At 46.2% G+C, this 23,451-nt stretch overlaps 1 protein-coding gene across 7 annotated transcripts in view; it reads left to right on the forward strand.

The window, feature by feature from the left end:
* SGK3 (serum/glucocorticoid regulated kinase family member 3) overlaps positions 1-23,451 on the forward strand; it is a 96,192-nt gene that overhangs the window by 63,458 nt on the left and 9,283 nt on the right. For 5 of the 7 annotated variants that reach the window (XR_010986350.2, XM_068130683.2, XM_068130685.2 and 2 more), the window contains 8 exons: positions 110-156; positions 375-432; positions 8,791-8,874; positions 9,624-9,755; positions 9,853-9,965; positions 10,193-10,229; positions 15,661-15,747; positions 19,988-20,083. Coding sequence is in view for 6 of the 7 variants with exons in the window: in XM_068130683.2 (XP_067986784.1) it covers positions 110-156; positions 375-432; positions 8,791-8,874; positions 9,624-9,755; positions 9,853-9,965; positions 10,193-10,229; positions 15,661-15,747; positions 19,988-20,083 (654 nt within the window). In the remaining variant the exon portion in view is untranslated. The remainder of the gene's footprint in view (positions 1-109; positions 157-374; positions 433-8,790; positions 8,875-9,623; positions 9,756-9,852; positions 9,966-10,192; positions 10,230-15,660; positions 15,748-19,987; positions 20,084-23,451) is intronic. The other 2 variants (XM_078786703.1, XM_068130682.2) reach the window with 1 other exon arrangement.

Genomic DNA, 23,451 nt, shown 5'->3' on the forward strand with positions numbered 1-23,451 from the left:
CTATCAAGGTGTGTTATTTTACTGTTTTACACTTGTTTAGGGATGAACAATGTATCGTTTACATTTAGTGTATAACAAATTGTGAGTTTGCTTGTGTTTGTCTTTGCAGAATAACAAAGCTACGGAGATGAACTTGGGGCCATCGGGAAATCCTCTGTAAGTCATTGTTCGAAGAATGATGGGAGTCGTTCAGTCACGTGACGCTCTCGAGTGTTAAAAGTTGTGTTTGCGGCTCATTGTGTAACGGAGTGCTAATTCATTTTTGACTCTACGCCACCTGTTTATTTCTTTCTTTTCAACGATACAAAAAAATATATTGTGCAGTAGAATACAAGAGTATAAATTATTTACTTTGATATCATCTGTGATTACAGAGCAAAGCCGTCGGACTTTGCTTTTCAGAAAGTCCTTGGCAAAGGCAGCTACGGGAAGGTGAGAAACTAATTGGAGAATGAATTGCATTGCATCGGGTTTATTACTTTGGCACGAAGTTGTTCGGTTATCAAGGTGTTAAAGGTGGTCTTGTAGGACTGGCAGGATGGTCTCGCTTCTGAGCTGTCTAGCTTGGGTTTCAATCTCAACCCAGGTGTTGATATGTACTCTGAAATTAAGCATATAACATAGAACAAATAAACAATTGGAGATAAAAAGTAAATCATAGAATCATTTTGTTTAACAAAATTTAATTTAAATTTTTGACTCAGCAAAGTAGCCACCTTTTGCAGATATAACCGCCGAACACACTCGTGACATTCTTTCCACAATGGAAATCAAATATTGTTTGGGAAGTTCTTCCCAACACTGTTGCAGAAGTTCCCACAAATGTGTTGCACTTGTAGGTTTCTTTGCTTTCACCCTTCTGTCCAGTTCATCCCAAACCAGCTCGATGGAGTTTAAGTCTGGAGACTGTGCTGGCCATTCCATGATTTGAAGCCATTCCATGAGTTTGGACAGAGCCTGGAGGTGTGTTTAGGGTCATTATCTTGCTGTAGGATGAACCCCTGACCAACGAGGCGTATACCAGAGGGTATTGCATGGCGCTGCAAAATGCTGTGGTAGCCCTTTTGGTTCAGGGTGCCAGTCACTCTGTGCAAGTCGCCGACTCTGGATCCAGCAAAAGAGCCCCAGACCATCACGCTTCCTCCTCCATGTTTGACAGTTGGTGTCACACACTGAGGAGCCATCCTTTCGCCTACTCGACGGCGTACAAAAACCCTGCGTGATGAACCAAAGATTTCAAATTTTGATTCATCGGTCCATAAGACCTTCTTCCAGTCTTCAGTAGTCCACTGGCAGTGCTTCATGGCCCAGGGAAGCCTCTTTTTCTTATTTTGCCATCTTAGCAATGGCTTTCTTACTGCCACTCGACCTGTCAAACCTGCAGCTCAAAGTCTTCTCTTCACAGTTGAAACTGAGACTTGCTTACTTCGACCAGTGTTAAGCTGTGCTTGAAGCTGTTGTCCTGTGAGCCACCTATCACGCAAGCTGTTGACTCTCAGAAACTTGTCTTCTGATTCTGTTGTGGCTTTGGGTCTGCCAGACCTCTTCCTGTCAGAGTTTCCTCCAGTTTCCAATATAGTACTTCCTGCAGTGCAATATTGTCCAAGTAATGCTTCAGAGGGTGTAATAACAGTCTGTTCAAATACTGCTTTTATACAGACAGGGGGTTTGTAATCAAGTAAACAGCTTTTGGGACACCTGGAGGAATTGTTTGCATCAACTTTCAAGGCTTAATTTACTTACATTGCTGCAGAACAGCTGTAAGTTGTTGACGCATTACTTGTTCCCTGAAGAAGGCCTTTTTTTTACAATATAACTGTGCAATTTACATTATTTTCCCGTTTTTCCTAACCTAAACTTTTTTTTAACCTAGAGCAGTTTACTGCTTAACTTTGTACCATTTCAGGTTATTCACTGGACATTAAACTGCGTAAAATTCAATAAAAACTGAAAATATTGAGGTGTTCTAAAACTTTTGACCAGTCGTATATATATATACAGTCACGTGAAAAAGTAAGTACACCCCATGTAAAGTTTTGACTTTTTCAACATATTTCAACATACAGCTATTTAATCTTCATTTCAACAATATTGATAGATAGAGGTGATATAATATAACGAATATCATGAAACATTTACATTTTATAGTCCATTGTATAATTTAAATAAACATAAATGCAAATTTCGCATGTGGAAAAAGTAAGTACACCCTTGGCTCTAATAGGTGGTATTGTCCCCTTTGGCAGAAACAACCTCAAGTAGGCGTTTCTTATAACTGTCTACCAGTCTCTGACATCGACTGGGAGAAATATTTGCCCACTCCTCCATGCAGAATTATTTCAGCTGTGCGATGTTTGAGGAGTTTCTTGCATGCACAGCTCGTTTCAAATCCCCCCACAACATCTTGATGAGATTTAGATCCGGGCATTGACTTGGCCATTCCAGAACCCTCCATTTCTTTCTTTTCAGCCATTTCTTGGTGGATTTACTGGTATGTTTAGTGTCATTGTCATTTTGCAAGGTCCACCCTCGGTTGAGCTTCAACTTTCCGACAGATGGCCTCACATTATCCTCAAGCACCCTCTGGTACAATGAAGAATTCATAGTGGATTCTATGATGGTGAGCTGCCCAGGCCCTGATGCAGCAAAGCTGCCCCAAACCATAATATTTCCACCACCATGCTTTACAGTTGGTATCAGGTTCTTGTGGTCAAATGCTGTCTTTGGTTTTCACCAAACATGTCTTCTGGTACTGTGGCCAAATAGCTCTACCTTTGACTCATCTGCCCAGAGCACATTGTTCCAGAAGTGCTAGTCTTTGCCTCGGTGTTCATTGGCAAACTTTAGTCTTGCCCTGATGTTCTTTCTGGACAGCAAAGTTTTCCACCTGGCACACCTCCCATGTAGATCAAATTTGTGCAGCCTCTTTCTAATCGTAGACTCGTGCACTTTGACATCAACAGTGGCAAGAGCTACCTGTAGGTCCCGTGATGACATTCTGGAGTTCTTAGAGACTTCTTTCAGCATCTTGTGGTCTGCTCTCGGGCTGAACCTGCTGGGGCGGCCTGGCCTGAACAAGTTGGCAGTTGTTTGGCATCTTCTCCACTTGTAGATGATCTTCCGGACAGTCGAATGATTGATTTCAAATTGTTTGGAGATCTTTTTAAATCCTTTCCCAGACTCGTAGGCATCTATAACCTTCTTTCTGAAGGCCTCAGAGAGCTCCTTTGATCTAGGCATGGTGACGCCACACACTTCAACAACAAAGAGCAAACCAAACTAAATGTGTGAGGTTTAAATAAGACAGGTGTTACGTGGTCCCCTCGGTGAATACCTGGTCTCGGTGACCCCCGGACCGTGAGAGGAACTCCGCCAGCAAGCTGTATTATATATGCGCTTTCGCCACGCAATCCATATGAATTTCACCCAGGAGACAACTGATGTTCAAGGATATATTTCCAATGGTAATGATACCATACAATTTCAATGACACAACCACGGAGATTTTCCCCGAGCAATCAACAATACACAACCATCAACAATATTTCAATGACACAACCACGGAGATTTTTCCCGAGCAATCAACAATACACTACCATCAACAATTCCCCAGCCACAATCAATTCTCTATGAGTAAGATGGCCATCTTATATACGTGTGTCCCGGTGAGTACTCACGACACCCTTTTGGTCTCGGTCCCGCACAATGTCTCTGGGCCCCTCCTGACCAAGATGATAGTCGGCGTCGCCGCACTCGGGCGGTTGAACGAACCCCGGGTTGACGTGTTTCCACCGGGCAGGTATCGTACCCGGCACCCCGGCTACAGCCCCTCGCGGCCACGCGACGCGGGGACGGGAAAGCAAGCCAAAAGCCCCACGCCGCTTGCCAGGCGTGTTAGGCCCCAACGGGCGACCCGTACGCGTCTTTTTAGACGGTGTTGGGAACGGTGCCAGACGCGGGGTCGATGCACGGCCCCACGTCAACTTGACGTCTCCACCGGGCAGGTACACGTCCCGGTGAATCCTCTCGCCAGGCGGGCTTCGGAACGCCGCTTTTCCACACGGCTCAATCAATCCCACCTTTCGTCGGTGCGGGGCGAGGAAGAAGAATACTCGTCCTTTTTTCCTCGTGTCTTTTCCTCTTCCGTTTCCGGTCACTTCCGTTTCCGGCCACTTGTTCAGAAGGGCTCCTGACCCTCCAATCACAACAACCCTTAATATACTACACACGGATAAGCAAAGACCTGAATGGTAATCCACATACATTCACATAAATATGTAACACTCCCCCCCTTCAAGAAAGAAAGTTTGAACCCAGCGAAAACTTTCTTTGCCGGCCAATTTGGAGAAACAAACCAGATAACTCAACCCCCCCACATTATCAGTTGCCCCCGGGCACAGTTATCACTTAAAAATAAAGCAACCAAAATTTCACCACAACCCCTCCAGATTACTCACTCTGGACTAAGCACCAGCAACGACATTGTCCCTGCCAAATCAAACTCCATCTCATGACCCTCTGACTTTGACCGCCAGTTTCTTGTGAATGAAGGTTAAGGGGTTGATCACAGATCCAAAGTTAAGCCACTCGATAGCACTTTTTCTGGGAGGCCAAGCCGAGTATTCACTACATGGATGCCTTTAGGAACGTGGAGTTCACGGTTAGTCCGTGCAGGAAAGTTCTCTACATGGGCGCCTTGAGGAACGTGGAGTTCACGGTTAGTCCGTGCATGAAAGTTCACTACATGGACGCCTTTAGGAACGGCGTTCACGGTTAATCCGTGTAGGAATCTTGGCTCGGCGGCTCCGCCGCATTCAGTGCTTCAACTTCTCAGAACTTCCCTAATAATTAGGGTGGGACCACTTGTCCCTGTAGTCCCATGAATAGCGGTCTCCTTCTCGGCCACTACTTTGCCAATCCTTCCTTCGGGAGCGGCCGTAACTCAGGGAGCCTCCATAATAATATTGATTGCGGCCACCACCAACACTACCGCCCAGTTGTCCTCTCCTGTAGACCTCTCGACGTCTACGAAATGCCTTCCCTACTGTTATGGTCCGACCCTCCAAATCCCTGCCATTCCAAATCTTCTCTGCCTCTCTGGCGTCTTTTGTGCTGGCAAACGTGACAAAGCCGAACCCTCTTGACTGTTGCGTTTCCCAGTCTCTTACCAACCGCACTTCCACCAGCGGCCCATATCTGTTGAAGACAGAGGTCAGAACTTCTTCCTCTGTTTTGAAGTTCAGTCCCCCTACAAATAACTTGGCACTTTTGTCGCCATCCCGAGCTGGTGTGGCGTTATTTTCCCTGCTGGGCTCTTTACCAACCCTCAGGTTACCATAAACTTGACCCCCGGCCAAATCATTCCCGATAACCACAGATACACCCTCTACAGGAAGCGTGGCTTGTAAACCGACGGTGACCGGTCCTGACACCAAATCGGACTCCAAATGGATGACATGAAGGGGAGCACTAACACCGCCCCCGATCCCCTGTAAAGGAACACTATCCCCCGTTGCCGTCTCCTCGGACCATGGCAAAATGCCTTCCAGCATTAAAGATTGATGTGCCCCTGTGTCACTCAATATCCTAACCGGTTTCCGGTTAGTCGAGGCTCCATCCCGTGACACAAACCCCTCTGAAATAAATGGTTGGTAACCCTTTTGATGGCGATTTCTCACAATGGCCATTGCGTTTGGAGTCGTAGTAGTCGGACTCCGCTCTGGGTCTTCGCTTTTCATGCGGTAACAACTGGACATCAAGTGTCCAGGTTTCTTGCAAAAAGCGCAAGTAGGCCCGGAGGAAAAACTCGTGGTCTGCCTCGGGCCCCCCGAACTATAAGTTTGTCTTGGGCCCGCATCCCTTTGATTTCGAACAGGTGGGGTATCATAGTTGTCCCCATAATCATCTCGAGGCCGCCGCCATGTATGGTCGTTCTCCGCACCTGCTGTTCCCCACCTCCCCTGCGGAGATCTAGGCGAGGAGTTAGGTTCGTGGACCCCTATTCGGTGGGTTAAGGCATAATCATCTGCCATGGTGGCTGCGTCCCACAACTTTGGTACCTTCTTTTCCTGCAGGTACACTTTGATGTCCTCGTGGACACACTGCTGGAATTCCTCCACCAGGATCAAATCCCGCAATGTCTCGAAGTCTTTCCCGACTCCTTTTGACTCACACCACCGATCAAACATGTTTTCTTTCACTCTGGCAAACTCCACATGGGTCTCACTCTCCCTCTTCCTGGCATTCCTGAATTTTTGCCTGTAAGCTTCCGGAACCAACTCATACGCTTTGAGGATGTGCGTCTTCAGTACCTCATAATCTGCACATTGGTCCATTGGTAGCGCCGAATAAATTTCCTGAGCTTTCCCCACCAGCACACTTTGCACGAGTATGGTCCAGGCCTCCTCCGGCCAGTTTAATTGTCGAGCCACTTTCTCAAAGTGTGGGAAAAATTTCGCGACTTCCTTTTCACTGAACGGTGGAACCAGCCTCACATGTCTGCCCACATCCCAGGTTTTCTGGTTAGGTGTCGACCCCGTCAGCAAGGGTGGTGCCTCTCCCCGTTCTCTCATTAACTCCAGCTCCTTGAATTTGATTTCTTGCTGAAGCTCCATGTCACGTTCCTTTAATTCCCTTTCCGCTTTTCTCTCCTCTGCTTCGAGTTCCCTTGCAGCTCTCCTCTCCTCTGCTTCTGCTTTCCTTTCCTCTGTTTTCATCCTTTCCTGGAGTTCTCGTTCCACTCTCCTTTCCTCTGCTTGTTTCTCTTCTCTCCTCGCTTCTGCTTTCCTTTCTTCTTCTGCTCTTTCCTTTTCTGCTTTCCTTTCTTCTTCTTTTAACCTTTCCTGGAGTTCTCGTTCCACTCTCCTTTCCTTTGCTTGCTTCTCTTCTCTCCTCTCTTCTGCTTTCCTTTCTTCTTCTGCTCTTTCCTTTTCTGCTTTCCTTTCTTCTTCTTTAATCCGTTCCTGGCTCCGTAATTGCAACTCCAGTTTCCGGAGCTCAACGTCTTCTGGTTCTTCGGGTAGCCACTCCCAGGCTAACTCGTCCCATGTTCCTAATCCCACCATAGATTGTATCACCGTGGCCTGCAACTCTGCCTTCCTCAAATTAGTTCGGACCTCCAAGTTAAAATGTTTGGCCAATTTCAAGAGGTCCGACTTTAGCAACGCTCGGAACTGTGCCTCACTCGGGGTTACCCCAAAGTTCTGTGCCACAAACGCCATGGTGCCTATCGTTAACACCTGTTAACCTTCACCCAAGACTTTACCCCAATTTCTCAAAAAAATTTACCAATTAATAATTAATTAATAAATTTTAATTAATAAAAAATTATTATTTTATTATTTTATACAATTTTAAATCCCGGACGTAGACCCAATTGCGAAACCGCAAATCGTAATTTGGACGAGCCCCCAATTCTGTTACGTGGTCCCCTCGGTGAATACCTGGTCTCGGTGACCCCCGGACCGTGAGAGGAACTCCGCCAGCAAGCTGTATTATATATGCGCTTTCGCCACGCAATCCATATGAATTTCACCCAGGAGACAACTGATGTTCAAGGATATATTTCCAATGGTAATGATACCATACAATTTCAATGACACAACCACGGAGATTTTCCCCGAGCAATCAACAATACACAACCATCAACAATATTTCAATGACACAACCACGGAGATTTTTCCCGAGCAATCAACAATACACTACCATCAACAATTCCCCAGCCACAATCAATTCTCTATGAGTAAGATGGCCATCTTATATACGTGTGTCCCGGTGAGTACTCACGACACCCTTTTGGTCTCGGTCCCGCACAATGTCTCTGGGCCCCTCCTGACCAAGATGATAGTCGGCGTCGCCGCACTCGGGCGGTTGAACGAACCCCGGGTGGACATGTTTCCACCGGGCAGGTATCGTACCCGGCACCCCGGCTACAGCCCCTCGCGGCCACGTGACGCGGGGACGGGAAAGCAAGCCAAAAGCCCCACGCCGCTTGCCAGGCGTGTTAGGCCCCAACGGGCGACCCGTACGCGTCTTTTTAGACGGTGTTGGGAACGGTGCCAGACGCGGGGTCGATGCACGGCCCCACGTCAACTTGACGTCTCCACCGGGCAGGTACACGTCCCGGTGATTCCTCTCGCCAGGCGGGCTTCGGAACGCCGCTTTTCCACACGGCTCAATCAATCCCACCTTTCGTCGGTGCGGGGCGAGGAAGAAGAATACTCGTCCTTTTTTCCTTGTGTCTTTTCCTCTTCCGTTTCCGGTCACTTCCGTTTCCGGCCACTTGTTCAGAAGGGCTCCTGACCCTCCAATCACAACAACCCTTAATATACTACACACGGATAAGCAAAGACCTGAATGGTAATCCACATACATTCACATAAATATGTAACACAGGTTTCTCCAAGATGCTCTCTAACGATGTTCTAATCATTTGTACCTGAGCTGGTGCACCTGATTCTAATTTTAGGTATTTGAAGTAGTGATAAATGTAGGGGTGTACTTACTTTTTCCACATGCGAAATTTGCATTTATGTTAATTTAAATTATACAATGGCTACAAAATGTAAATGTTTCATGATACTTGTTATATTATATCACCTTTATCTATCAATATTCCTGAAATGAAGATCAAATAGCTGTATGTTGAAATATGTTGAAAAAGTCAAAACCTTACATGGGGTGTACTTACTTTTTCACGTGACTGCATATATATATATATGTATATATATAGATTGTTCATTTTGTCGTGACCTGTGGATAGTTTCATCTTTTCGGGATTTCTCTCCCCAGGTGCTCCTTGCAAAGCACAAATCTGATGGCAAGTTCTACGCTGTCAAAGTGCTACAAAAAGCCACAATACTGAAGAAAAAAGAGGTACGAGCCAATTTTCGGGGACTTCTCCCACATATTTTAGTCAGACTCACGGGTGCATGAAAATATCCCTCCTTTTTGGAGCGTAAGAAAATCCACGTTTTACAAAGTGAGAATTGCTAGATCTGGTCGTAATGGGAATTTCCACTTCATGTCCTTGTATTAAAATACGTACAGTGCACCAATATAACCATCAAGGACCGGTTGTGGGATCTTATGAAATCTGACAAGAGGGGGAGCAGCAACAACAACAACAATCTCGTGACGGAAGTGTATGGGAAGTGCCACCCACCGGAACGTCCTGACATGGTCCAGCATGGGAACGCTATGAGAAAAGTCTGTTTTTGACTGCACCACCAGAATTGATGGAGGAGTTGTACACAAATTTGGATGTCGTGAGCATAATTGTAAGACGTTATCAATGATGCCGACGAAGTTTGGTGACTATGACCAAGGTGGTAAAAGTGTGGACAGGAAGCAGACAGACAAAGGGATTGACAATGCCCTTTTCTTCCTGTCGATTAAGCAGCCGCTGCTGCGCCAGTGAAATCCTCAGTCATTTATGTGGAGGCAGCCTCGCATTACCATTGGACATTTGTGATATGTTGAAACACATTTGTGACGTTGCATGTTGTATCTCAGCAAAAAGCGGACAAGACGGTGCTTGTAACAGTAAATGTGCGTGTGACTTTCACATCAAGTATTTTTTTTAACAGTTACATCGATCTAATCACAATGCATGTGGTAAACAGGAGAGGCACGTCATGGCTGAAAGAAACGTTCTCGTGAAGAACTGTTCGCATCCTTTCCTGGTTGGCCTCCATTATTCTTTTCAAACCACGGAAAAGCTCTACTTTGTCCTGGATTACGTTAACGGAGGCGAGGTAAGATCAGTCGTCAATTTTCTTAAACCCTCTTCACCTCGTTGGAATCTGGTGGGTTGACCTGTTGCTCTTTGTTTTGTTCATCGTGCTCTTCCAGCTTTTCTTCCACCTGCAGCGTGAGCGTTGCTTCCCTGAACCACGTGCTCGTTTCTACACCGCCGAGATTGCAAGTGCAATCGGGTACCTGCACTCCCTTAACATTATTTACAGGTATTTCCATTCCTCGTTTCGGAGAGAGGTGGGGGGGGGACACTGTTTGCGAACGGATCGTTTGAATCTCGTATGCTCGGTCCGCCATTATTGCAATGATCTTTTTTATAATTTGCTGTGAAATAGTTCATATTATTTGTTTGAAACAAAGTCTGCTGGCAATTGGTGACGATTTGTTGAGGACAAACATAGTGAAGTTGGGCCATTGTGGTTTTTTTTATTCTTAGAGATCTGAAACCTGAGAACATTCTGTTGGATTTTGAGGTAAGCAGATCATGGTTCATGCTTTGCTGGCAATGATACTGATACGTGCAAAGGGCAGGGTTGGGGAAGGTGGAATCCATCACTAGAATCTGTCGGGTAGGTCATACGTGATATGTGCACTGAGGGGGTAGTGATTGTAAACAATAGAGCAGAATAGCGTAAGGGTGTATTGTGTGAAACTTCCTGTACAGACGAGGCCTGGTGGAGGACCTGTGGCATTTAACACCAAAGGCCCACAGAAAGCATGCCGCGCTTACAATGGACATTGTCAAAGGACATTTGGCCAGATGGCTGTCGGCCACGGCGGAAAAGTAGGCGGCGGAGCTCTGGAGATGGGCGGAACATTTCACGAAGGTCGAAGGGCCACCCACATGGCGGGATGGCCTGGAAGATGGTGCAACGCACAGAATGAGACCAGCCGCGTGCTGGGAAGGTAACCAGTCCATGCATGTGTGTGGCACTTTGGGTTGGACCTTGGAGAAACAACACTGCCCTCTCCTTGTTTTGTCGCTCCGGAGGAGGACCACACCAGGAGGCGCGAGTGCCATCTCAACTCATTGCCATTGCTCCTCAACATCATTGAGCCGGACTTTGAACTGTGCCATGCCAGCCTGCACGACGTCCATGACCACAGGTCATGGAACAGCAAAGACCAGATCGTGCCTTCCTCGGGCTCCCCTTTGTAACGGTTTGAGTCCAGTATTTTGGCGCCTTAACTGGGCATAGTTTTATTTCCCTTGCACAATAAGTTTGTGTCTTTCCTTCCCTATTGTCTGTCTTCGTGCATCCGATCCATACTGGTTTTCTTGTCTTGTCCATCCCCGTATGGGTATCATTTTATAGTGAACAATTTATTTACTAATAGACCGCTGTTTGCTTTCATACATGAACAACCCCCAGTTTCAGTTTGTATTTGAGTGATCTTTGTTCGCACGTGTCTTTGTTTTGTGATCTGTTTGTTTGTTTTTTGTGGTCTTTGTTTTTTGAAAGTTTTGTTTGTTTGTGTTTTGTGATTTGTTTCTTTGTTTCTTTGTTGTGTTTGTTTGTTCGTTTGTTCATGAAGAGTGATCTTTGTTCGTATGTGGGGATTGTGGGTAATTAAAATAATGCAGTAAGTTTGGCAAACATCGTTTCGGCATTCGCGGAGGTCTTTCAGTCATACCTCCAGCTCAAACGATCTGCGTTGGAGATTCATATACATCTGAAACGTGAGAATATTCTGTTGGATTTTGAGGTAATCACATCATGGATCACACCTTGCTGGTAACTATACTGATAAAAAGTGCAAGATTATCTATTTATATGATGGTGTCGATGTTGATTGCACGTTTGGATTGGTATTGGTATTGGTACTGTTACGGATTCCGGGTTTTGGTGAATTACTATTCATGTCATTGCTTATTAATGTTTATTCTATTAAAGGTTGTTGTGGTTAAATGGTTAGAGAGGCTCCGGATAACAGGAGACCGGAAACGGGATGGTGACCCGGAAGAAGAAAAAGACACGAGGTCGGGGAGAAGCGGCTATCTTCTTCTTCCTCGCCCAGCTCCGACGCGAGCGGTGTCGATAGTGAGCAGCGTGGGGGACGCTGCGTTTGAAAGCCCATCTGGCGAAAGGAGTTACCTGCGCGGGGTAATTACCGATTACACGTCAAGTTGCCGTGGGTTCGTGCACGGAACCAAGCGTCCGGCACAGTTCGCCTCAACGTCTACAAGGACGCGTACGGGTCGCACCTTGGGCCTCGCGCGCTTTGCAAGCCGCGCTTTGCTTTGCCCGCTTTGCTTTGCAAGGAGGTGTGCGCTGCAGCAGCTGTTCCCGGTACGCGACGTGCACGTTTGGAACACGTCAGCCAGGGGTTCGTTCAACCGCCCGTGTGCGGAGAAGTCGACCTTCACCTTGGTCTGGAGGGGCCCAGAGACATTGTGAGGGACAGTGACCATTGAGGGGTCATGAGTGGGGAAAGGGGGGAAATTTATGAGATGGCCATCTTAGTAAGATTGTTGATGGATTGTTGATTGCTGATGATGGATGGAGAATATATTATTAAGTAATCCGGATCCTTGGTGTGGGGTTTCTTATTGACTTGAATTATTGTGTCTTTCATATTGATTGCGCTACGAAAGCGTATAAATCAGATATCTTTCTGGCAGGGTCCTCCCACGGTCCGGGGGTCACCAAGACCAGGTAGTTACCGGGAGGACCACGTAACAGAATTGGGGGCTCGTCCAAATTACGATTTGCGGATTCGCAATTGGGTCTACGTCCGGGATTTAAAATTGTATAACATAATAAAATAATAATTTTTAGTAATTAAAATTTATTAATTAATTATTAATTGGTAAATTTTTGAGAAAGTGGCTCGACAGTTAAACTGGCCGGAGGAGGCCTGGACCATACTAGTGCAAAGTGTGCTGGTGGGTAAAGCTCAAGAGATTTATTCGGCGCTACCAATGGACCAATGTGCAGATTATGAGGTATTGAAGAAGCACATCCTCAAAGCCTATGAGTTGGTTCCTGAAGCTTACCAGGAAAAATTCAGGAATGCCAGGAAGAGGGAGAGTGAGACCCATGTGGAGTTTGCCAGAGTGAAAGAAAACATGTTTGATCGGTGGTGTGAGTCGAAAGGAGTCGGGAATGACTTCGAAGCATTGCGTGACCTGATGCTGGTGGAGGAATTTCAACAGTGTGTCCACGAGGACATCAAAGTGTACCTGCAGGAAAAGAAAGTACCAAAGTTGTGGGATGCAGCCACCATGGCAGATGATTATGCCTTAACACACCGGATAGGGGTCCACACACCTAGCTCCTCGCCTAGACTTCAGCAGGGGAGTTATGGAACACCCGGTGCGGAGAACGACAATACATGGCGGCGGCCTCGAGAGGATTATGGGGACAACGCGGATACCCCAACTGTTCGAAATCAGAGGGCTACGGGCCCAAGACAAACTTATTTCCCGGGGGGCCCGAGGCAGACCACGAGTTTTTCCTCCGGGCCTACTTGCGCCTTTTGCAAAAAACCTGGACACTTGATGTCCAGTTGTTACCTCATGAAAAGGGACAACCCAGAGCGGAGTCCGACTATTACAACTCCGAATGCAATGGCTAGCATAAGAAATCGCCCACAGAAGAGTTACCAACCATTTATTTATGAGGGGTTTGTCTCACTCGAGGGAGACTTGACTAACCCAAGACCTGTTAGGGTATTGAGGGACACAGGAGCCCATCAATCCTTAATGCTTGAAGGCATTTTGCCATTGTCCAAGAGTACCGCAACTGGTGATAGGGTTCGGTTACAAGGGATCGGTGGCTGTGTTAGTGCCCCACTTCATGTTATCCATTTGGAATCCGATTTGGTGTCAGAACCGGTCACCGTCGGTTTACAAGCCGCGCTTCCTGTAGAGGGAGTATCTGTGATTATCGGGAATGATTTGGCCGGGGGGCAAATTTATGGTAACCCGGGGGTGGGTAAAGAGCACCGCAGGGGAAATAACACCACCCCAGCTCGGGATGGCGACAAAAGTGCCAAGTTATTTGTAGGGGGACTGAACTTCAACACAGAGGAAGAAGTTCTGACCTCTGTCTTCAACAGATATGGGCCGCTGGTGGAAGTGCGGGTAGTAAAAGACAGGGAAACGCAACGGTCAAGAGGGTTCGGCTTTGTCACGTTTGCAAGCACAAAAGACGCCAGGGAGGCAGAGAAGAATTGGAATGGTAAGGATTTGGAGGGTCGGACCATAACAGTAGGGAAGGCATTTCGTAGGCGTCGAGAGGTCTAAAGAAGAGGACCACTTGGCGGTAGTTTTGGTGTTGGCAGCAGCCGATATTACTATGGAGGCTCCCAGAGTTACGGCATCTCCCAAAAGAATGATTGGCAGAGGACTGGCCGAGAAGGAGACCGCCAGTCAGGGGACTGCTGGGACAAGGGGTCCCACCGTAACTGTTAGGAGTCCGGAGAAGTTGAAGCACTCTATATACGGCGGAGCCGCCGAGCCTGGGCTCCTACACGGGCTAACCGTGAACGCCACGTTCTTAAAAGGCGTCCCGGTAGGGAACGTTCCTACACGGACTAACCGTGAACTCCACGTTCTTAAAGGCGTCCATGTAATGAACTTTCCTCCCCGGACTAACCGTGAACCCCACATTCCTTAAGGCGTCCATGTAGTGAGTACTCAGCTGGGCCTCCATCCAAGAGCAACTAGAAGTGGTTGACGCTTGGTCTAGAGGGAATTACCTGGGAATCTCTGGGGGGTTTTGGTGAAAGTTTGTTGCTTTATTTTTGAGATGCGATAATTGTGCCTGGGGGGAACTGATGATTTGGGGTATCGGGTTGGTTTATCAAAGTTGGCCGGCACAGAAAGTTTTCGCGGGGTTCAAACTTTCTTTCTTGAAGGCGGGGAGTGATACGGATTCTGGGTTTAGGTGAATTACTATTCATGTCATTGCTTATTAATGTTTATTCTATTAAAGGTTGTTGTGGTTAAATGGTTCGAGAGGCTCCGGATAACAGGAGACCGGAAACGGGATGGTGACCCGGAAGAAGAAAAAGACACGAGGTCGGGGAGAAGCGGCTATCTTTTTCCTCGCCCAGCTCCGACGCGAGCGGTGTCGATAGTGAGCAGCGTGGGGGATGCTGTGTTTGAAAGCCCGTCTGGCGAAAGGAGTTACCTGCGCGGGGTAATTACCGATTACACGTCAAGTTGCCGTGGGTTCGTGCACGGAACCAAGCGTCCGGCACAGTTTGCCTCAACGTCTACAAGGACGCGTACGGGTCGCACCTTGGGTCTCGCGCGCTTTGCAAGCCGTGCTTTGCTTTGCCCGCTTTGCTTTGCAAGCCGTGCTTTGCTTTGCCCGCTTTGCTTTGCAAGGAGGTGTGCGCTGCAGCAGCTGTTCCCGGTACGCGACGTGCACGTTTGGAACACGTCAGCCAGGGGTTCGTTCAACCGCCCGTGTGCGGAGAAGTCGACCTTCACCTTGGTCTGGAGGGGCCCAGAGACATTGTGAGGGACAGTGACCATTGAGGGGTCATGAGTGGGGAAAGGGGGGAAATTTATGAGATGGCCATCTTAGTAAGATTGTTGATGGATTGTTGATTGCTGATGATGGAGAATATATTATTAAGTAATCCGGATCCTTGGTGTGGGGTTTCTTATTGACTTGAATTATTGTGTCTTTCATATTGATTGCACTACGAAAGCGTATAAATCAGATATCTTTCTGGCAGGGTCCTCCCACGGTCTGGGGGTCACCAAGACCAGGTAGTTACCGGGAGGACCACGTAACAGTACCCAGAACTCCTTCGATCCCAAATCTGGTGGAGAGAACCAAATACAGATATTCACTGTGCATCCATTTCTGATCCATTAATTTAGTATGTTTGTTCTTTCCCACCAATCCCACCTCCCCTAACGATGCCCCTCCCATTTTTTTAAAGGGACACATAAAACTCACCGACTTTGGACTGTGTAAGGAAGGGATGCAGCCCGAACAGACAACAAACACATTCTGCGGAACGCCCGAGGTACAGGTGGTGGCATGCCTGGGTAAATGATTTGGGACAAATTAACATGATTTTCAAACACGTTTGAGCTCTCTCTCTCTCTTTCTCCTTCTCCTTTCTCCCTTCTCCCTTCTCCCTTCTCCCTTCTCCCTTCTCCCTTCTCCCTTCTCCCTTCTCCTTTCTCTTAAGTGGTGGGGTAATAAAAAAACCACCGTTTAGAGGCCATTTTTCCCCACAAAGCGGGGGTTGGCCTTTTCGGGGACCGTGGTTGTTGTTGTTTTTTGGTCCCCTTTTTGAAGCAATGTTTTACGGCCGGATGCCCTTCCTGCCGCCAACCCTGTTTGTCGCCTTTTTACGATAAACAGGGAATTACCAGTGTACTGGTACTCGAGGTTAGCAAAAAGCTAACCAGCACCCTGTATACTATTTAGTGTCACCTGTCATGTAATGTACCCAGGAAACGAAGTGAAGCAGAATGTCTTAAATCATTAATGAGTTCACCAAACATTAAATTGGATAGGCTTTTTTTTGTTTACATTGTCAAGGCTAGTGGAATAGCTACTACACGGAACGTATCAGGACATAACAGACAAAACCAGGACGCAAAAGGACCAATAGAGAGAGGGGGGAAAACACCAACAGCCGAGTTGAAGGTCAAGATAGAGGGAAACTTGGACAAACAATGGGTGTGGGGAGGAATGGGGGGAAGGAGATATATGGGGTGGACACCCTGGGCACAGAAGGAAACTCCAAGGAGGGGAAACTGGAAATATGGAAGGAGGATGGTGTTTGGGTGGGGTAATGAGGATATAAAGGGTCAGGGTTTTGGATTGGGGAAGATAAGAGATGTTGGTGGACAGCTGTCTTGAAGACCTGGGGTGAAGAATGAGATTGAAGAGAATGTGGATTTACATTCCACAGGCAGGAAAAGAGAGGATCAAATGAGTGGAGGTGAGCGGTGATCCTGAATTTAGGTAGTTTCACCAAAAGGGGGTTGATGGTGGACCACGTGAGCCCTGCAAAAACATACGGCTGGGAGTGGAGGAGGGAATTGATATTGATAAAGGACATCTGGGATGAAGGCTGATTGATAGATTGAACTATCGGGTGGGAGAAATCCTCAATCCAAAGAGGCATCTCTCCAAAGACAACGAAGAGAAGAGCAAGTATGCAAACTTAATGTTTAAAGCTTCAATCTTGCACATATTTCTGCCTTTGGGAGGTCATCAACACAATATTGGATTGAAATGCAGACCTTAACCAGACTCGGTGACACTGGTTAGAGCAGGGGTCAGGAACCTTTTTGACTGGGAGAGCCATAAAAGCCAAATATTTCTAAATATATTTCATTGAGAGCCATATAGTATTTTTAACGTATAATAAATTAAATATGTCTTACTTTTAATGCGACTTCTGGTGCTGCATGGTTTTGCTGATGGCCTTGTAGTCTGGTTCATACGTGGTGAGGTTGAGCTTCATGCAGGCGTTGAGGCTTCCATCAGTTAAACGTGAGCGTAGGTTGGTCTTAATGTTCCTCATATGCGAGAATGACTGCTCACATGCATATGTAGAGCCAAACATGGTCAATACGGCAATACTCACACGCTGCATTGTGTGGTATGTCACAGGAAGCTCGTTCCAAGTTTTAAGAATCAGCTGGTCTTCAGGTTGAAGATTTTCATTTCTGTCCACTTGTGTTCCCTCGCCAGCTCTGCTCGCTGTCGCGCAAGACTTTCCAACTCTCCATTAAGTGACTTGAACTTACTCATCCACATGTCTGATGCCTTCAGGTCAGCAACTTCCAGCTCAAAGTCTCCGATAGAGACCCCGGGGATGCATGTCAGGTCGATTTTGTCCACTGCACACTCATGTGGATGAGTGATGAACTTGAAAAGACCAGTGCGCGCACGAAATTCTCCAAAACGTGCTTTGAATGACTGCAGGAGATTGGACGTAAAGCCAGCTAGCTGCTGGAGATCCAGATGTTGAGTGGAGTCACTTGCTAAGCATGCATCTCTAAATTGTTGCAGTCTTTCAAAGTGCAGAAGACGACCTGTTTCAATGTCCCTGAGAAAGACTTCCAGCTTGCTTTCAAATGCAAACACTGCTTGTTGAAGGGATGAGATTGTATTTCCAATACCTTGCATTTTCACATTGAGCTGGTTCAGATGGCCAGTTATGTCCACGAGATAGTGAAACTGCAGGAGCCAGTCAGTGTTGTCTAGCTCAGGATGCTTGACGCCTTTCATTTCAAGAAAAGTCCGGATTTCACTCAGGCAAGCTGCAAAACGGCTGAGCACCTTCCCCCTTGACAACCAACGCACATTGCTGTGTAAAAGCAGACCGGGATAATGATTCCCAACTTCTTCTAACAGAGCTTTAAACTGGCGATCATTTAAAGCTCGGGCAACAATAAAGTTGACCACTCGAATGACCAGCGACATCACCTCACCAAGCTCCTGGCCACACGTCTGAGCGCAAAGCGCCTCCTGGTGCAGGATGCAATGAAAACTTAGGATGGCTCTCTTTTCATGTTCACGGAGAAGCGCTACAAATCCTTTGTTCTTCCCCAACATACAGGATGCACCATCAGTACAGACAGAAATAAGTTTATCCATCGGTAGTTTTTTTTCTTCAGCAAACTCCATGAAAGACGTGAATAAATCCTCTCCTCTTGTTGTCCCTTTCATTGGCAAAACAGCCAAGCTTTCCTCACGCAGTGTGTCACCTGCAGCATACCTGGCAATTATACTGCACTGAGATAGATGGCTAACGTCTGTTGACTCATCTAACGCGAGAGAAAAGTATGTCCCGGCGTTTATGTCCTTAATTTGTGTTTCCTCGACTTGATTTGCCATCATGATGCTACGATCGTGCACAGTTCTTGCTGACAGGGGCATGTCTTTTATTCGTTTGATTATCTTGTCTTTATTTGGGAAGTCATCAAACAGTTCATTGGCCACATCAAGCATGAATGTTTTGGCATACTTGCCATCTGTGAATGGCTTTCCATTCCTTACTATTGCCAAAGCACCCGCAAAGCTAGCGGAATTCCTGTCACCTTGCTTGGTCCACACACGTAGTTGCTGCTGACTCGTCTGCACTCTCCGCTGTAGCTCCTCGCATGCCCTTTTCCTGCTGTCCCCCGCTGGATATTTCGATGCAAATGAAGCATGGTGCGTATCGAAGTGCCGCTTTATATTTGACCGTTTCATCGATGCAATTTTATCATTGCATATTAGACATACCGCAGATCCTGCTCTCTCACCAAATGCAAATTCCTCTGTCCACGCAGCCTGGAATGCACGGTAATCATCGTCTTTTTTTCTTTTCGCCATCTTTTCCGTTACAAGGGTTGAAGCGGATAAACTAGTTGGCTATCTGATAAAATTGATTTCTTCACCTTTACAATGACGCGGACATGCTCGCGAGCCATTGGTTCCCGACCCGACCCACGGGTGACCCGTGACCCGTGAAATTTATCTTCAAAACTAATTTCTGTTTACTTTAAAATGACACAGTATTATTAAGAAATATCACAAGTATTTTAAAATCAGTTCCAAACTGATTTCATTTTTTTTTTTTTTTTTTTTCAACTCAAAATTGTCTGGGAGCCATATGCCGTCACCGGAAGAGCCATATATGGCTCGCGAGCCATAGGTTCCCGACCGCGGGGTTAGAGCATCCAATCCTAAATGGCCTTAAAACGATCATTCATTCATTCATTTTTCACTTTTTGATTTACCCTTGTGTATATATGTGTGTGTATATATATATATACAACAAACAACAACAACATGCATTTTAAGGCCATTTTCCCTGCTAGAGCGGGGGTTATCCTTGTATATATAGTATATATATATATTTGTACTTCATGGATGTTTGTGGGAGCTCTTTAAGAGTGGTGGTGGTGGTGGTTTATATGCAGCCTCTGGCTGTTTGGCTGCATCATTTTCTGGGGGTACAGCTGTGCCGATAATGCAATACCCCCTGTTGCCAGTCAGCTGGTAATCCTTTTACCGACCTCGGAAGGATGACAGGCTGAGTCAACTCACCTGGTGTTAAATTAACGGCATGGCAGGGGCTCTATCTCCGGACCCTAAGATCTCAAGCCGGCGTCCTTAACCGTTAAGCCAACACTGATATTTGTGACTCATTCATGTTTCCTTATGAAAGTGAGGTTGTGGTACTTACAACGTAGTTTTGTGGAGCAGTGTTTCATAACTATGACCACAACCTTTTTCCACGTTCATGTTCACAGTACCTAGCTCCTGAAATTCTGCGCAAAGAGCCATATGACAGGACGGTGGACTGGTGGTGCCTCGGCTCCGTGCTCTACGAGATGCTCTATGGACTAGTACGCAATAACCATGTGCTTCACTTTCCTTTATGCCGCCATTATATCACTCTTTCAACCACGTACAACAGTGACTACGCGTTAACAGGATAAAAAATACAATAATGCTTGAGATAATCGTTATTTTGATGGTATGTTAGAGTTGTGCAATGTACCTGCCATCTCATTTACAATGTGACATTTCTTATTTGTATGGCACTTCATTAACTTGTTTGTCTTTAACCTTTTAGTGGTTTAAAGACAACGTTTGGAAGTTTAGGTGTTGAAATTAAAGTAGTATATGGTTGTTATAGCACACACAGAATCTGGAAAGACATGACAAATTGCATGTATTTTCAGTGCATAAATAGAACAAAACGAGGAAACCAGTCGTAGAAAAGGTTGGCTCATTGAATCAAGAAGTACATACAGTAAGTACCTTCAGAATGTACGGGTGTTTCAAAAAGAGTGATACAACTTTAAACGTTTATTTACAAAGAAACAGAAACCTCACGAATGTGAAACAAACATTTCTTGAAAGCTTATGACATGGTATTCTCTATCAATGATTGCTATTGTAGTAAGTTACTGCGAGAGTTAGTGAGAGTCCAAGATCTGAAATTGGCATTTACGCAAAACCCTTGTAATTGACGTTCTCGATGTGTGCCCCTCCGTGGTTCAGACAGGCACTGATCCTGACTCCAAAGTTCTGTCCACCTTTCCTGTAGGTGTCATGTGGTACTGCCTGGAGGTAGTCTGACATTTCCTGCTTCAGACCATCCAGTGTGGCAGGGCAGTTGACGTAAACAGAGTGGTACCCAGGGCAACGAGGCGGTTTCGCCGACGGTACCCGGACATTATGATCGGCAAGTAAACCCCGCCCAGCCGAACATTCCTGAAGGACGGCTAGACTCCGCCTCGAAGGATCGTAACCGGCAGGCCACGCTCCGATCTTCGTCATTTGGCGTCAAGCAGGCTGTGAGGCCCCACCCCAAAGGGGATGATTGGTCGTGGAGATGGGATGATATAATGGGATGTGGAGATTGGTCAGAGTGTGACCTCAGCAAGGGAAAAAGGAGGTTGCGTCCCTCCCTCTCGCTCTCTCTCTCTCTCTTGTTCTGGCTTGGGTCGAGGACGGCTGCGCTTCATGCTGTGTGCACCTCAGAGATTTATCGGACCCTTGTGAAGCGTGGAACGACCAGAGGAGGATGGTGTTCCCGAGCAGTGGTGCTCTCCGGACATGTTGTGGCCGCGCGGTGCGGTCCGGCCAGGGATTCGGAGGGGTGTAGACATTCGGAGACTGCGGAGTCCAGCCGTCCTTCGGGAATGTTCGGCTGGGCGGGGTTTACTTGCCGATCGTAATGTCTGGGTACCGTCGGCGATTATGGTTGTTGTTGTTGTAATGGAGCGCTCGTTGGCATGGCTGGCTGATTACTTGTGAAAAACATGAGGGGAAATTACAGGAGGCAATTACATACTGGGAATTATCCTTAAGCCTTTCTAACTTAACACAAACAACACCCTCCGTGTGGTAACATAAACAACCTTAAGCTCACGGGTTACCCTGCTTATATACATTGAGGGTTCTTCTTCTTCACGTCACACGGTCCATGCTCAACTATATATTCCTATCTACATTATGGCATTTCATCCCTACCCCCACAAACGTAATAGTATGCAACCCCCTGAGTCAATACTTCATAAAAGTGCCTTTGTCAGTGATTAAAGCAACGAGTCTTCTTGGGTATGTCTGTATCAGCTTTGCACATCTGGATTTGGGGAGTTTCTCCCATTCTTCCTTGCAGATTTTGTCAAGTTGGATGGGGAGCGTCGGTGAACAGTAATATTCAAGTCTTTCCACAAATTCTCAATGGGATTCAAGTTTGGGGTTTGGCTGGGCCACTCAAGGACTTTAATGTTCTTTATCTGAAGCCATTCCAGTGTTGCTTTGGCTGTATGTTTGGGGTCATTTTCCTGCTGGAGCGTAAATCTTCGCTTAGGTTTTTTTGCACTCTGAAGCAGGTTCTCCTCAAGGATTTGCCTGTATTTGGCTCCATTCATTGTTCCCTCTATCCTTACAAATCTCCCAGTCCTTGGCACTGAAAATCATCCCCATCGCATGATGCTGCCACAACCATGCTTCATGGTAGGGATGATGTTAGATGGGTGATGAGCTGTGCTCGGTTTCCACCAGATGTAGTACTTTGCATTCAGGCCAAACATTTCAATTTTCCTCGCATCAGACCACAGAATATTTTGCCTCATGCTTTCAGAGTCTTTCATGTGTCTTTTAGCAAACTCCAGGCATGTTGTGATGTATCTTTTTCTCAGGAGTGGTTTCTGTCTGGCCACTCTCCCATAAAGCCTGGATTTGTGAAGTGCTGCAGAGAATGTTGTCCTTCCGGCAGGTTCTCCCATCTCAGCCAAAGAACCCTAGTTCTGTCAGAGTTGTCATTGGGTTTTTGGTCACCTCCCTGACCAAGGTCCTTCTTGCATGGTTGCTCCGTTTGTTCGAACAGCCAGCTCTAGGAAGAGTCTGGGTAGTTCCATATTTTTCCACTCCCTAAGGATGGAACTCGCTGTGCTCTTGGGAACTCTCAACACTCTAGAAATTGTTATATACCCTTCCCCAGATCTATGCCTCCTCACGATTCTATCTCGGAGTTCTACGGATAGTTCCTTAGACTGCATGGTAAAAAAAATTCTCTCACATGCACTGTCAACATTGGGATCTTATATGGAAAGGTGTGTTTCTTTCTCAATCATGTCCAATCAATCGATTTTGCCACAGGTGGATTTCAATCAAGTTGTAGAGACATCTCGAGAATGATCAAAGGAAATTCGATCCACTTAAGTTATATCAACGGGGTTGAATACTTATTGACTCGACATTTCAGCTTTTAGTTTTTCATTAAATTTTTTAAATGTCTAAAAAAAAATCCGCTCTTACAATATGATGTATTATGTGTAGATCAGTTACAAAAAAAATCTCAATTTAATTCATTTTAAATTCAGGCTGTAACGCAACAAAATGTGAAAAACGTTAAGGGGTGTGAATACTTTCTGAAGGTACTGTATCTCAATCCTATTTGTATAGTGTATTCAATTGCTTTCATTATTTACTTAGCTTACACTTGCTATCCACATATTTTGCGATAACAAAGTTGCATCACACTTGATCATTTGGCAGCTCTGTGTGGATATGGTGCATATGTCACTATATCAAAACATAACATGTGACCTTCACTTTCCACATGAAAGTGTGTTGATGGGATTGCTGGATTAATGTCTTTCCAAAGCAATGTGTCTTCCTGCCAGAATGGCACCAATATGGTAATATAACTAGAACGGCACTCAGCAGAGCACTTAGTAGAGTAGAGTGTACCATT

Source organism: Myxine glutinosa, chromosome 11 (genome assembly GCF_964187855.1).
Source record: "Myxine glutinosa chromosome 11, kmMyxGlut1.1, whole genome shotgun sequence".
NCBI lineage: Eukaryota > Metazoa > Chordata > Myxini > Myxiniformes > Myxinidae > Myxine > Myxine glutinosa.